Source organism: Nicotiana tabacum, chromosome 6 (assembly GCF_000715075.1).
Source record: "Nicotiana tabacum cultivar K326 chromosome 6, ASM71507v2, whole genome shotgun sequence".
NCBI classification, from domain to species: Eukaryota; Viridiplantae; Streptophyta; class Magnoliopsida; order Solanales; family Solanaceae; genus Nicotiana; species Nicotiana tabacum.
Genome location: NC_134085.1, coordinates 173,665,705 through 173,682,089, shown reverse-complemented (window position 1 = coordinate 173,682,089; position 16,385 = coordinate 173,665,705). Strand labels below are relative to the sequence as shown.

Sequence of the window (16,385 nt, the reverse complement as noted above, 5' to 3'; positions counted from 1 at the left end):
GCAATTACTTCCAATCTCTTTGATTATCTGTTAAAGCCACCTCTAGGAACAAATGCTCGATCTTATATAGAAGCCAAGAAAAAATGGCATTGCATACAAACACTGAAAGCAGATTATGCAAGCTATTCTTGCATCACTATCAATGGAAGACATCAGACAATGCTGAATGTTGCAGATGTTGGCACGACTCTCCCTTCCATAATACAGCCAAACCCCGATGCTTGAAACTAAAAGGGCCACTCAAACTTATAACCTATGGTACCTGATGCATATACTGAACTTTTTAATTAATAGAAAGAGAACTGATTCCCAGATCAGTACACGAGAGGACAAGGAAATTTGTTGCTTTGACAATTGGGATTCTGAAAATAGTAATAAGAAAGCATCTAAAATACAACAAAAAATTACAGGACTACGTATTTAAAAGAATATAATGTTACAACAACAACACACCCAGTAAAAAAATATAATGTTCTGAAGAAAAATTAAGGATTAAGATGCGAGATCAAAAGTTGAAGATATGGGGAAAGTAATTGAAAATACAATGTAGAGAAAAGTAAGGATCAAAATTCCGGGATCAAGAATAAAAGATGTGAAATAAACTAACAAAAAAACAAATTGAGATAGTTCTACATCGCCTAAGTTACAACTTCCCGCTACTTAGTTGCTTTATAATGGTGGTGGGAATCTAGTTCACACTTCCAATAAAAAAAGGAAGGAACAAATTTGGATGTAAATTGATGACAAGTTGCAACATCGCATATTTTTTTGATAAGGTAAATTGTATTGATCAAAAAGGAGAGAACTCCCGTATACAGGAAGTATACCAAAAAATAGAGAATTTACATCAGAACATGATTCTCTACAAAAGACGCCCAATCTTCTATACAAGTAGGGGCTATATGAGTGTACCAAAAAGCAATCAAAGATAAAAGACTATTCTTAAGATGTGAAAAAGTAGACTCAATCCCCTCAAAAGCTCTCCTATTTCTCTCCCCCCCAAACTATCCACATGAGAGCTAACGAAGCTAGCTTCCACGCCTTTTGCTTTCTTCTTCTACGGAAACCGGACCAGCTATATAACATTTCCTTTACAGTGCTTGGCATCACCCATTGAACACCAAAAAGGTTCGGGATCGCCCTCCACAAAGTCGAGGACACGGAGCAATGAAACAAAAGATGATCAACTTCTTCACCTGAGCTCTTACACATATAGCACCAACTAACAAGTGTAATTCCTCTCTTTCAAGACTCTCAGCAGTCAAAATCACTCCACTCGCCGCTAGCCATGCAAAAAAACACACCTTCGTGGGTGCCTTAGAAATCCAGATCGAGAAGTATTGAAAAGAGGCCTCGTCTCCCACCAACATACTCTGGTAAAAGGACTTTACGGTGAACAAACCATCGCCACGCAAACCCCATCTTCAAGAATCACAAGATGGTTGGGGCCTGCCTTGCCCATATAGTAGTGTCAGTAAATCTTGGAGCTCCGCAATCTCCCAATCTTGCATGTTCCTTCTAAATGAGAGGTCCCATACTACCCCCCCCCCTTCATGCTCCTTACGAATCTGTTGGACCATCAATTCCTTCTGGTTTGAAACTCTGAAGACGTGGGGAAGGAGACCCTCAAAGTATCCTCTCCACACCACTTATGATTCCAAAAGCAGATTCTTTTTCCATCTCCCACCCTATAAGTGATGTTGCCACTAAAGGATTCCCAATTCTTCATGATGCTCTTCCACATGTCACACCCGAGAGGTGTTGTGATTGCCTTGGTCCTCCAAACCCCCTTCAGTGGAATCGTACTTTTCTACTATGACCTCCCTACATAGAGCATGCTCTTCTACCCCGAATCTCCACAGCCATTTCCCCAACAAAGCTCTGTTGAATACCCTAAGATCTTTTACTCCAAGTCCACCCCACTTCTTTGGGGAAGTGACTGTCTGCCAATTCACTAGATGATACTTTCTAGTTCCATCCGCCGCATCCCAAAGAAAATTCCTTTGAAGCCGCTCCAGTTTTTTGTGATGCTCGCAAGAGCTTGCAACAGGGACAAGTAATCGGTGGGCATACTCGATAAAATGCTTTTAATAAGCACTTCCTTTCCGCCTTTTGACAAGTATCGTTTCTGCCAACTTGCTAATCTTTTTTCAACCCTTTCGATCACTGGATTCCAAACCGTAGTATCCTTATGTGAAGCGCCCAATGGGAGACCCAGGTAAGTAGCGGGAAGGGAAGCCACCTTACATCTGAGAACATAAGACAAAGCATCAATGTTAGCAACCTCACCCACCGGGAAAATCTCACACTTGCCGAGGTTGATTTTGAGACCTGATACTATTTGAAACCACAGAAGGACCTGTTTCAGGTAGGGCAACTGATCCATATCGGCTTCATAGAAAACCAGGGTATCATCCGCAAAAAGCAAATGAGACTCTTCGGGCACTGGGCACCCCGATCGAAGCTGAGAATCCTCTCAAGAAGCCTCCGCCCGCCGCACGATCCATCATTTTACTCAGAGAATCCATCACTAGAATGAATGGCATGGGCGATAGGGGGTGTCCTTGCCTGAGACCCCTGGAGCTTCCAAAGAAACCACATGGGCTACCATTAACCAGGACAGAGAATCTGACTGAGGAAATGCAGAACTTGATCCATCCCCTCCATCTTGCCTCAAACCCTATCCGTATCATAACGAAATCCAGGAACTCTTAATTGACATGGTCGAAAGCCTTCTCAAGGTCCAACTTGCATAGTAAGCTGGGATCTCTATTTTTCCTTCTGGAGTCTACAAGTTCATTTGCCACCAAAGCAGCATTCAAGATCTGCCTACCTTCCACAAACGCATTCTAGGAGGACCAAACAAACACGTCAAGAACCTTCTTGAGTCTGTTGGAAAGCACTTTAGAAATAATCTTGTAAATGCTCCCCACGAGACTAATAGGCCTGTAGTCTTTGATACAAGATGCACCTTCTTTCTTAGGCACAATAGTAATAAAAGAAGCATTGATACTTCTCTCGAAAACACCATTCACATGGAAGTATTTAATGGCTTCCATCAACTCCCCCTTAACTTATAGATTCAAGCGCTTTTCGTAAGGAATTTCATTTGCAAGAATAGGTTAATACACAACAAGTTGAGGAAAGACATTAAAATAACACATTTTGCATTCATAGAAGTAAATACAATATCCAGAATGAACTAGGAAGTGCCAAATTTTCCCCGCATTTGCTGATATACCCGTTTCACAAGCCGAACTGTACTAAACTTATGCGCATTATCTTTTGAAAAAGAAATGTTTTTTCCAAAAAAAAACGGAAATATTGAATATAAAAACAAGCTTCATCAGAGTCTAAACTCCAGGATGGAAATGCTGGAATAATAGCCTCACTTCTCAGGCAAAAGAGGTCCTAGTAGAAATAAAATAACAAAAGCTATTTCACAACTTTAAGAGGAACATGGGAATACGTTTTTTCTCTCATCATTCAACAGTTATATAGTAATATTCGGTACAAGCAAAAGAAAGCCCGGAACAACATACAAGATGACCAACAAAACTTAAACTTAATCACTGAACTGAATACCGTTAAGCTTTCTTTCTAGATCTGCCAGGAGTTTCTGAACCAGGTTGACATTGACACCTTTGGAATGCACCTACAAACACACTAAGAGCAGCTTAACTTCCAATATTGGGAAACAAATGAGTAACGCCAAAAATAATAAGCAAAACCCCTGACAATTTGTCTAAACTGGTTGTATCAAACTGTCTCAACATTTTTTGACACATCATAGAACTAATATTACTGAATGTCAAGCGAAAAAAAAGGCAGATAATTATATCCAAGATACATTCCAAGAGAAAAAGGCTGTTGACTTAAAAGATTTGTTAATTTAAGTGTTCCATCCAACTTTTGCAGATGTTAGGTTACATTAATCAGATATATGGTTTAACTAACAGCACGGACTATAACAGAACATTTTCACTTACCTCAATAAGGGATCTCTGATAAGAATCAAACGATAGCAAAGCCCTCTGACCATTTTCAGTTGAAAGTATCCCCTGCTTGAACAGAGGAGCTTAGGAAAAACAGAATAAAAGATCTTTTGAACTTTTATCCTCAGAAAACCATGACTGTTAGAGAAACTATGAAGTTGTTGCACAGAATAGTTGAGAATGACACAAAAAAGAAACAACTACTGAAAGAATGAAAGTGAGAAGCAGACACAGGTGTTAAAATACACGAGCACCCAAGATCAAATGGCTAAGAATGTAGTAAACCAGGATCTTTAATTAAGCACCTTCAATATTTTAATCAATAAAATATACTTCGCTCTTGGCACTCTCTACCAAGACTAATTGCATCAGGCCTTTTAACACCGAAATAGGGTCAATAAAACACCAATTTCAAGAACTCAAAACTGATCTGCTGCACACGAAGCTGGGATGCACTCATGAATCTGAAAACAGCAATACAAGTACCAAGGTTTTATACCAGATCCTCATGAATGACTTCGGTTTTAATTGGTATGAAAGGCCCTCATTCTCAAAAATGAATATCACAGTGTAAAAATTACAAGAGCAACCTTGAAATATGTATTTCAAAGGTTTCAAACGGTATGCAAAAACAGAGTATCAACCTGAAATTAACATCTCAAACATGGACAAAGCTAATCTCCTAGCACAGATGACGGAACATAAGCACAACAGTAGAGACTGGACATATATCCAATGGTGCCTAAGGAATCAATAAGGAGGATCTGAGGAACCAAAATTGTTCTTGGAGGGTAAAGGACATCATGAAAATAGTCATAAGATCCCTTCAATGACACAGATATTATGTTCAGTAACTTCACTTTGATAGACTCGGCTTGTTCAAGCATTAATACATCAGTTAACAATGTAGCTTCAGTAGATAACCATATAGCATTTATCCAACCCAATGCAGGAACTGCAAAACTTGATAACCTAACACTGTATCTAACTCTCTGTAATCACTTAGAATCTTTCTTTCATTTGTTCATCCATTCTCTTCCATCAGAGCATTCTTTTTGTCTCTCGTTTTTTCTTTCTGGTTCCCAAGTCGAAAGGCAGGGTGGTTTGATTGGTTGGCACGTAAGTTAAGGTCACTAGATATGAAGCCTAAGCTTGAACCACCTTCTTTGTGACCAGCCTTATTAACAAGTACAATAGAGATTATTGATGCTAATCCAAAATTCGTGCATTAAAACTGACTTAAATGATGACTTCTTATGAATAATAGTACAGAATGGAAATATGGGTTCTGGCAGAGATCTGCTTGAAATAACAGTACACAATCCATCGTATGTTTACTCACCCGCAAAGCTTGAGATGCTATGTCAATTATCTTAACAGAGTCATCCATCAAATATTTCTTTAAAAGCCTCATAATTGCCACCAGAAGGTCATCTGATATGCCCGTATCAAGGTGGAAGTTATGCTCATGTACAGATTTAGACTGGATAGGAAGATGGAACACAACACCATGCGGATCGCCAATACCAACCTGCAAATTGTAGTTAAGAAAGCAAACGACTGAGATACGTGAAGAGAAAAAAGAAAGAAAGTAGACAGCCGAGATAAATGAAATAACAGCAAAAGGAATAATTCAATAGCATAGCGATACTAAAAATGATACCCGAGATAAAAAATCAGAGACCAGCGACCCAAAATTGCCAGCACCACTCAAACTACATGTGTGCACCAGGTTCCAGACTGTGTGGACAATGTCATGGTCAGAATCCAAATATGCATCTTCGAAAATATTTTCCTCATTCTTTTGTGCTGGGTATGCTTCATCTTCAAACAATTTTTTGTGTAATGCTTTTAGACTGCCACCAAAGGAGAAGAACTTTTAACTACCAAAGTCGATTGCAACAGACCAAAATAGATAGCATTGGGAGAAATCTGAAGCAGATTAGTATACTCATCTATGACTTCACCCTAATTGTAAAGATAGTAAATTAAGAAAATATTAAGAAAAGGACATTTAACTGCATGAGAACAAATGCTGATGATAAACTTGACCAGAAATATTCAATATAAGATTTGGCTGAAAATGCACCCTATAAATCAATTTGATAACTTGCAAGCAAGATTAATCCGAGAAAGCCAACTACAACATCAGAGAAATTATCTTCTACCCAACCTCCCAGAAAGATGCCCCTCACATTACCCTCCAAAGTCAGCTTTTCTAATTTCCTTCTAATATGCAAGGATTATGTGGGAATAGATTTGATTCCCATGATACTGTAATCAAATAAATGCTCGTATATTTGAACTTCAGTCATGACTCCAAGATTCTCCTGCACTATTGATAAGAAATGGACCTTGAGTCAAACTCAACCCCAAAAGAGCTAGTTCATGAGGTGAGGATTGTCCAACACCATATAAGGAAACAATAACCTTCTCCTCCACCAATGTGGGACACCTAACAACTATCAAAGCTACTAACGCACTCATTCCATACTTGAGACCCTCCATAAGACAACCAGGATTAAGTATAAACCACTCTTCCAAATGATTGAACGTTGCATATGATAACAATGAATAAATCAGATACTTGCTTTATCTATTATTGGATTAATAAAATACTTAAACATTGCTAGAACTCAAGAAAAATATGCTTTATATACTTTCATATTACTGAGTTACTCTGGTACTTCTCTTCCTTTTTTTTAATAAGGTAAACTACTATTAATAAAAAGTGTACCAAGAGGGTACACAAGAGTACCTCTTCCTTTTAATTTTCAAATTAGGCAACTAAAAGTTACATAACAAGACATTAATAATATCAAAAACACTTTTCCAACAGATAATTCTTAAAATCCAGTTCCAGATTAGAGTGTACAAACAGCGCACCGTACTTACCCATAAAAATAAAGATTTAGAGTGTAAAAAACGATAAATCAGTCTTTTTGACTCTTTTTCTGGTTTTCTTTCCCTGAAGGGTCTTTATTTTAGTTCCACTTTTATCATTGTTCCTTTTGTTTAAGTTGAATTTCTCACCGCTCACTTCCATCCCATATTAGTTTGTGTTAAGGTGGACACTTTGTGCTATACGCACACCTATTGAATCCTATCTCCAACTTCCTAATGTTAGGACAAATGTAAGGACTTTGTTGAGTTGAATGACCATCTCATCTAAAAGCTTAAGTTGTTAGAGAAAGAGCACTTTTATTCACTTAATTATGTCTTCAATACACCCCTCACGTGTGGAGCTGATTCCTTTTCATGGACCAAACACATGAAAATTCCTTTTTTAGCAATGAGACTTGAACTCAACACCTCTGCCTGCTCTGATACCATGTTGAATTGTATGATCCTCTTACCTAAAATCTTAAGCTCTTAGAGAGAAAGCACTTTTATTCACTTAATTATAACTGCGCAAGACCTTATCCAGCAAGAGCATAATAAACTAAAAAGATTAAATCCTAATATTTGTGGTGACTTTCCCCCTTATTCTTATGGTGCTTTACTTGTATTTTTACCGTGGTTATCTTTAATGTTATATTACCATTTTTTTAAGGTAAATAATTTTATTAATGCTGGATTCACATTACCATATTAACTGTGCAGAATTAGCAAACTTCAAAATAGAAAAAATTTCAAGAATTCAAATTATATAATACTCCCTTCCATTTTATATCAAATTGTTTGAATGGATATGGAGTTTAAGTCAAGAAAGACTTTTCACATATAACTTAAAATATGCAAAGTATCAAAATTGCCCATACTATCAATAATTAAAGGAGTAGTGATGATAGTTCCACGTCTCTTCATTTTCTCTCTCCTAATGAGAGAATGAACTTTATATCAAGTGAGTCCAAAAAAATCATGTCATCAAGGGTAACATGGGATACTAATTTTTAATTGTTATCAAATAGTGTCATTCTTTTTGAGACTGATTAAAACAGAAAGTGTGTCAAATTAAAATGAGACAGACGGAGCTCAATTTTAGTTTCTTGTTATCAAATTAATTGTTCGACGCACCAGCAAAGGATGTGGTGCAGTGGATGGGACTGCTCCTCCCTTAACCAGAGGTCTCGAGTTCGAGCCTTGGGTATGGAAAAATCCTTGGTAGGGAGCGCTTCCCCCCGAATGGGGCCCTACGCGGCGCGAATCCTGATATAGTCGGGGTTCAATGAGAGTACCGGGCACCGGGTAGGAAACCAAAAAAAAAAAAATTGTTCGACGCTTCCAAGTCAAAGTCTTTTTTCGTTTATAAGTTCCATTATTACAGTAATTCTTTTTGTTTTACTCTTCAACATCAATACTAACTTGCAACAACAACCCAGTAAAATCCCACAAGTGGGGTTTGGGGAGGGTAGTGTGTACGCAGACCTTACTCTTACCCCGAAGAAGTAGAGACGTTGTTTTCGGAAGACCCTCGGCTCAAGAAAATGAAAAGACAAAAGGAGACTATTAGTTTCACCACAGAAATCATAGGAAACATAGGAACAACATGAAATTCAGAAGAAAGATGCAAAGCAAAAGCGATGGCTAGTAAATAGGTCCTGCACTGAAAAGCAAAATAGTAAGACACAACATTGCCACTAGCTATCTTAGACAAAAACCCTACCAGACTAGGCTCACAAAGGTAACAAGGTAAGGCAAGACTCAACTACCTCCTAACCTACAACCCTAATACTCGACCTCCACCTCTTCCTATCAAGTGTCATGTCCTCGGAAATCTGAAGTCTCGCCATATACTGTCTGATCACCTCTCCCCAATACTTCTTAGGCCGCCCTCAACCTCTTCTCGTGCCCTCCACAACCAGCCGCTCACACCTCCTTACCGGAGCATCTGGGTTTCTCCTTCGAATATGCCCGAACCATCTGACCCTCGCTTCCCGCATCTTGTCGTCAATGGGAGCCACGTATACCTTCTCCCGAATATCATCATTCCTCATCTAATCCATCCTAGTGTGCCTGCACATCCGCCTCAACATCCTCATTTCTGCTACTTTCATCTTTTGGATATGTGAGTTCTTAACATACCAACACTCAGCCCCATACATCATGGCCGGTCTAACCACCGCTTTATAGAACTTACCTTTGAGTATCGGTGGCACTCTCTTGTCACACAGGACTCCAGATGCTAACCTCCACTTCATCCATCCTACCCCAATACGGTGTGTGACGTCCTCGTCGATCTCCCCTCCCCCGGATAACCGACCCAAGGTACTTGAAGCTGCCTCTACTTGGGATGACCTGTGATTCAAGCCTCACATCCACGCCCACTTCCCCCGGCTCCGCGCTGAACTTACACTCCAAGTATTCCGTCTTCGTCCTGCTCAGCTTGAAACCCTTAGATTCAAGAGCCTGTCTCCAAACTTCCAGCCTATCGTTAACACTGGCTCGCGACTCATCAATTGCATGAAACTTAATTTCTATCAAGTAGACCTCCCAAGTTATTCTCAAGGTATTATTCTCTTGGAAATCTATTTAATTTATAAACCTTTTGATGCAGCAATCTGCAGGTTGTTCTGTTTAACTTGTTCCTACTACCATTCCTCTTTATGCTTGTAAAACAAACCCATCTTCCTGTTTTAGGGAATACCTACCTAAAACAAATCAATCGAAAACACAATTATCAAATAAATCTTGCAAAAAAATGCTTTGCAAGGGGAGAGAGAGTTTAATGGAGAAACATAGTCAGTGAGGATTCATACAGCCAACCCCAACTTGTTTGCGACAGAGGCATAATGTTATTGTTGTAACTTGTAGTGGGGGAGAGTGGGCGTGGGTGTTGCCCTCTATAATTGGGGAAGAAGCGATACAGCATAGAGACTATCTCTGAATTGGGGCACTGAAAAGTAGAAGCTGTATTACCTCCAAACAAGTAATCTTGGCGGAAGTGAAGTTCACTCTGTTACTTCTATTTTAAAACTAAGAAGTAATAGTTCTTTATTAGCAAGTGATCGACGCTCTATTTACCGACTTCGACATGTGTAAAAAAAGATTATAGAACTCAATTTTAGTCCACACAACCAAGTCATGCTTAAAAGGATAACAATTGAAGAGACAATATGAAAAGTAGAAGCTGTATTACCTCCAGACAAGTAACCTTGGTGGAAGGTAGCGAGATCGTTTCCCTAACTGAAACAGCCAAATAAGAAAAATGAAATTAAGTGTTATGAATAATAAACTGAAAGGTCATCAAACTGTTCATTGAAGTTCCAAGTGACTACTTACGATTGACAAGTGCTCCCTAGGCGAGTAATTTTGACATAGTTTCTCGTGGAACATCCGTATATCATGAAATAAATCGAGGTTAGGGAATGGCTCTAGTTCCTGAAGTGACGCACACAGTAATTAGTAAGGCCAATGAGCATTCCACTGGCTACTCAGGCACTATGATGGTCCAAACTGTTCAGGTAATAAGAATAACATAAATGCATACTTTAATGTACTCGTGTAGAGATGGATCGGAGTCCAAGGTAAGTTGGCTGAGCAGAGACAAAACTTGAGATGATGTGTCAGCTGACAGTTTGGGACTAGACTCGGAAGAAATGCAACACATTACCAACTTGGAAATTAAAAACTGTAACGGAAAAAATGGCAAAAGGTTAAAAAACACTTGAGTTATGGCATAAATAATATAGATAAATATCAAAATAAGAACCTCAGTGGCATCAACCTGAAGCTGTTCACCTAGGACAACAGCGGTTCCCTCCAATTGCTTTATTTTGAAAATTTTTAGCAATGAAGAGATCATTCGACAACATTGGTCCAGCAAAGCATCAAGGTCCAAGCATTGACCAATCAAGTTTAGGAGATAACTGGAAAAAAAAAAAACTAATGTTAGATGCGAGATCCTCTGAGCATGAAATAAATGTTTAATAAAAGAAGCAAAAGTAGCACCACCTAAGCAATGCAGGGAAGCAGTAAAGCACCACAACCACGGCATACAAGTACCACCTCGATCAGCCATGTGTAAATAAAATTGAGGACAAACAAAAGCTCAGACAATTTCACTCAAGTCATACTGAAAGTGCATCATAGTTATTTTACTTCAAAATATGAAACAATTGTAAGTTTATGCTCAAATAAATAAACAGCTATACTGGACAAACATAAAAAGCAAAGTGAAAAGTTCATAATTAACATTTGAAATTCCAATCAAACACAACAATAAATTAAAAAGCTATTGCATTTCCCAGATGACCTTCTCAGCTTGTTCAAAGCTAACAAGAGAAAGGGAGACGCATTTGCCTCACCATGAAATACCGTCCCCCTAAGCAGAGGCATAAGTCCAATTTAAGCTTACCTAGCAGTACTAGGAACCGCAACTCGATGCCCTAATACATCAATAAGCACTTCAATCCCAGCAAGCCTATCAGATTTGTGCCTGAAATGACCAGCTGCAGCAACTTTGTAATGCATCTCTACTATAAACTGCACAGCAATATTCATTATTTAGAAACTGTCCACCAGCAGTTATTAGGTAAGACATATAGTCAAACAAAAAATTCACCAGGGAATTATATATATACAAATCGCGAGCAGTACCGTAAATACTCGATCAGGTCGGAAAATGTTAATCTTGTCAATAAGGCCAAAATTTTGACAAGAGTCATCTCTACAAGAAAGCAGTAAAAGCAAATTTAAAGACGTGCCAACAACAGCATAAAATTACAAAAATGACCGAGAAAAGATACTGCACATCTCCAAGAATCCATCCACAACTGTCATAATTGCACGTGCAATTGTCTCCTTGGAAAATAAAGGAAGAACAGGGTCCACAGCTGTTGAAGCAAGAGAGAAAATAGTATTCACGATTGAAACCTGCATAAACATATGATGGAATTGTTTATAGAAGCCTTGGGAAAGAAGATTGATTTTTCATGTGAAAGAGGAAGACTCCAGTAACATTGAGATAATAAATGAAACATTCAGCCTTATAAAAAAAATTGAAACAATCATATCACATTATAGCATCGTAGATTACTCTCCATAGAAGCCACTGCTATGCAGAGAAACAGATGTTATCCCAAACCTATGTAATTAGATATGAGGTTCATGCGAGCAAATCTCTACACAAGAAGAAAAATTTCAGCAGTTTCCTCGCATAGCACACACTTCATTTCAGATTTAAAAAAAAGGGGCAGCCAGGTGCACTAAGCTCCCGCTATGCGCGGGGTCCAGGGAAGGGTCGGATCACAAGGGTCTATCGTACGCAGTCTTACCCTGCATTTCTACAAGAGGTTGTTTCCACGGCTTAAACTCGTGACCTCCTGGTCACATGCAGCAACTGTACCAATTACGCCAAGGCTCCCCTTCACACATTTCATTTCAGATAAATCATGAAAATGTTATCTCGGATGTGTATAAAAGAGAGTCATACCATGTGCTTCTTTATAAGCTTGTCTCTTTCAGTTTCAGATATTTTAGCAATATCCAGAATTGAACTTTCAAGTACAGCTGATCCCTTCTCCCAACCAGCCTTCTTACTGGAGTGTAACGTAATACAAACAGAGAAAATATCCACAAAGTGATTCTTAATCATTTCAGCAAGAGGCTCACAAGCAACCTGCAAAAGATGAAAATGTAGAAATTTCAGGTACGGAGCAGAACGGTGACTAAAAGCTGAGAATATTCAACAGAGAAAGCATGGAACTTCTGGAGTAAGCACCATAAGAATATTAGAGAAATCATACAAGTATATCGCTAACTTAAAATTGTAACTGAACGAAAAGTGACTAAAGAAACAACAACCTTCGCAAGCCAATTCATGTTGGAAATGTCACCATGCAAGAATAAAGATGGAAGAAGCCAACGGCAGCAGGACTGAATGAAATTGATAGGCTCTACATTGAAGACGAACAGATCCCTTGCCTGGCGTGAAGTATAACTAATGTGTCAGCTACTTGGGTTGCAACAAATTGTTGATAATGAGTCGGATTAGAAAAAAGAAACACACTACCTCGAGAAGAGCAGCTAAATTTACACCAGAAGCAACCCAACTAAAGAGGATTGGCGCCATAAGTTCTTCCATATACTGCAAACAGACAAGATTGTGCCAGAGAAAAATGTTTAAAAAATCAAGCAGGTTGACAATCTCACACTTCTTCATCAGGAATTATAAGGCTAATTGCCTATGCTCTTGAACCAACACAAGGAAATACTAGCAGAGATTTATTTATACCTTTGACCTAGAAGTATACTTTAACTCCCTTGATAGATTATCAAGGACAACAATAACAAGTTTCCTGAAAGCAGGAAAATATAAGAATCAAGTGACCTCCCAGAAAAACATGACCAGCTGATGACTTTTGATTACCTTAGACAAGGGTTAATAGCAGCAATAACACATACCATAAAAACAGCCTGCAAAAACAACAAATTGGACAGATATAACCTCATCAAGTCAAAATATTTAATCTTGGGCGAAGAGATATACATGCACTCTCTAATAATTGCAGCAAATTAATATGTTCACTGCAATAAATCCCCTTAAACAAATCAGATGTAAATCATGTTCATCAGGTCAAGTGTCAGCTGGGTAACAACAAAGAAAAATAACTTGGGTTTCAGCACAATGGAAACACATGCTAAATTGGAACAACTTAAAGTTTATCATGACACTCAACTTTTATACAATTGGACCTGATAACCTCTTACCAACAGCAACCAAAGACAAGGAAAAGGCTCAAGCAAATACCCCTCTTTAAATACGGAAAACAAACCTCTTTCAATAATCAACCTAGCAGGCATTTTAGGGCCAGTAAAAATCTCTTTATGGTGCACCTTCCGTTTACATTTATGTTAATAATAAATTATATTTTACAGGGTCAAAGACTCATATTTTGTTACCACGTCTTCCTCAGTAAGAGATGTTCAAATTTTTTAGCTAACAACATGAAAATTGCCAAGCAAAACCAGCCTCTATTTTTTTTGTGTGTGTTGGGGTGCGGGGGTGTAATTCAAGTAAAACCTGCCTCGTGAATACCTCCAATTCAATTTTTTCACTGTGCAGCGCAAGATGAGCTAGGGTTACAATTATCGTTTCCAATATGGTATGAGGCTGAGGACCAGCAGCTAAAACCTCCTTCGCCATCACCAGTTTCTCTCTGGAGCAAGTCACAAGCTTTGTGCCAAAATTTGAACTGGAACAGCAAATTTTAGGTGAATAATTGAAATGCTAAACAATTCAAGAACATAAATGCTAACAAAAGAGAGACAAAATATTAACAATTGTGAAAGAGAATGGTCTGAAGAAAAATAAACCTAAAAACTGAAACTGCATAAAAGATGTAATGGATGTTTTCCTGGTAAATGCTCAAAATGCAACTCCAAATTGACCAGCTTATTAGAGGCAAAAGAGGATGAAAGATGCTGATAAGAGAAACTACTAAAAGTAAATTAGAACAATCAAGAATTACCAGCTTGACAATGAAGCAGGAAAGAAGTTGTCCCTCCCCGCCTCCCTAAAACCCTTTTCATTCATTGAAATTTTGCTCATTCCTTCTTCCAAGTTTTCACAAATTTCAGACCTCAATATCTCTTCCACTGCACTTTTTAAAAATATACAATAGTGTGTAAGGGTTTCCAAAAAGGAATTTATAATGGTCTTGGGCCACTCCACATATTGTCTTAAAATTGCCAATTAGATGCTCATATTCTTTTTTTTGATAAGGTAAATTGTATTAATCAAAACGGAAAGAACTCCCGTATACAGGAAGTATACCAAAAAGTAGAGAATTTACATCAGAATATATTCTCTACAAAAGATGCCCAATCTTCTATACAAGTAGGGGCTATATGAGTGCACCAAAAAGCGATCAAAGATAAAAGACTATTCTTAAGATGTGAAAAATGAGACTCAATCCCCTCAAAAGCTCTCCTATTTCTCTCCCCCCAAACTATCCACATGAGAGCTAACGGGGCGAACTTCCACGCCTTTTGCTTTCTTCTTCTACGGAAACCGGCTCAGCTATATAACATTTCTTTTACAGTGCTTGGCATCACCCATTGAACACCAAAAAGACTCAGGATTGCCCTACACAAAGCCGAGGACACAGGGCAATGCAACAAAAGATGATCAACCTCTTCCTCTGAGCTTAATTCCTGTCTTTCGCACATTTTCAGCAGTCAAAATCACTTGCCTCGCCGCTAGCCATGCAAAAAAGCACACCTTCGTGAGCGCCTTAGGAATCCAGATCGAGGAGTATGGAAAAGTGGCCTCCTCTCTCACCAACATAGTCTGGTAAAACGACTTTACAGTAAACAAACAATCGCCACGCAAACCCCATCTCCAAGAATCACAAGATGGTTGGGGCCTGTCTTGCCCATATAGCAGTGTCAACAAAGCTTGGAGCTTCGCAATCTCCCAATCTTGCATGTTCCTTCTAAATGAGAGGTCCCATACTACCCCCCCCCCCTACATGCTCCTTACGAATCTGTTGGACCATCAATTCCTTCTAGTTTGAAACTCTGAAGACGTGGGGGAAGGAGACCCTCAGAGTATCCTCTCCACACCATTTATGATTCCAAAAGCTGATTCTCCTTCCATCTCCCACCCTGTAAGTGATGTTGCCACTGAAGGCTTCCCAATTCTTCATGATGCTCCTCCATATGCCACACCCGAAAGGTGTTGTGGTTGCCTTGGTCCTCCAACCCCCTCCCGTGGAATCGTACTTTTTTGCGATGACCTCCCTCCAAAGAGGATGCTCTTCTACCCCAAATCTCCACAGCCACTTCCCCAACAAAGCTCTGTTGAATACCCTAAGATCTTTTACACCAAGTCCACCCCACTTTTTTGGGGAAGTGACTGTCTGCCAATTCACCAGATGAAACTTTCTAGTTCCATCCGCCGCATCCCAAAGAAAATTCCTTTGAAGTCGCTCCAATTTTTATGTGATGCTCACGGGAGCTTGCAACAAGGACTAGTAATAGGTAGGCATACTCGATAAAGTGCTTTTAATAAGCACTTCCTTACCGCCTTTTGACAAATACTGTTTCTGCCAGCCTGCTAATCTTTTTTCAACCCTTTCGATCACTGGATTCCAAACCGTAGTATCCTTATGCGAAGCGCCAAACGGGAGACCCAGGTAAGTAGTGGGAAGGGAGCCCACCTTATATCTGAGAACATAAGACAAAGCATCAATGTTAGCAACCTCACCCACCGGAAAAATCTCACACTTGGTGAGGTTGATTTTGAGTCATGATACTATCTGAAACTACTGCAAGGCCTGCTTCAGGTAGGTCAACTGATCCATATCGGCATCACAGAAAACCAGGGTGTCATCCGCAAGAGCAAATGAGAGACCCTTCGGGCACTGAGCACCCCGATCGGAGCTGAGAATCCTCGCAAGAAACCACTGCCCACAGCACGATCCATCATTTTACTCAGAGCATCCA

The 16,385-nt window shown here is 39.1% G+C and overlaps 1 protein-coding gene across 8 annotated transcripts in view; it reads right to left on the bottom strand.

The window, feature by feature from the left end:
• The window catches only part of LOC107763003 (serine/threonine-protein kinase ATM), a 92,023-nt gene that overhangs the window by 43,556 nt on the left and 32,082 nt on the right, over positions 1-16,385 (bottom strand). For 7 of the 8 annotated variants that reach the window (XR_012710970.1, XM_075255955.1, XM_075255957.1 and 4 more), the window contains 17 exons: positions 13,975-14,131; positions 13,306-13,352; positions 13,171-13,234; positions 12,949-13,023; positions 12,741-12,860; positions 12,370-12,555; positions 11,689-11,810; positions 11,535-11,604; positions 11,293-11,420; positions 10,648-10,804; positions 10,426-10,566; positions 10,218-10,316; positions 10,075-10,121; positions 5,659-5,851; positions 5,338-5,526; positions 3,990-4,061; positions 3,586-3,655 (listed from right to left, as the gene is read on the bottom strand). Coding sequence is in view for 7 of the 8 variants with exons in the window: in XM_075255955.1 (XP_075112056.1) it covers positions 3,586-3,655; positions 3,990-4,061; positions 5,338-5,526; positions 5,659-5,851; positions 10,075-10,121; positions 10,218-10,316; positions 10,426-10,566; positions 10,648-10,804; positions 11,293-11,420; positions 11,535-11,604; positions 11,689-11,810; positions 12,370-12,555; positions 12,741-12,860; positions 12,949-13,023; positions 13,171-13,234; positions 13,306-13,352; positions 13,975-14,131 (1,937 nt within the window). In the remaining variant the exon portion in view is untranslated. The remainder of the gene's footprint in view (positions 1-3,585; positions 3,656-3,989; positions 4,062-5,337; positions 5,527-5,658; positions 5,852-10,074; positions 10,122-10,217; positions 10,317-10,425; positions 10,567-10,647; positions 10,805-11,292; positions 11,421-11,534; positions 11,605-11,688; positions 11,811-12,369; positions 12,556-12,740; positions 12,861-12,948; positions 13,024-13,170; positions 13,235-13,305; positions 13,353-13,974; positions 14,132-16,385) is intronic. The other variant, XM_075255956.1, reaches the window with a different exon arrangement.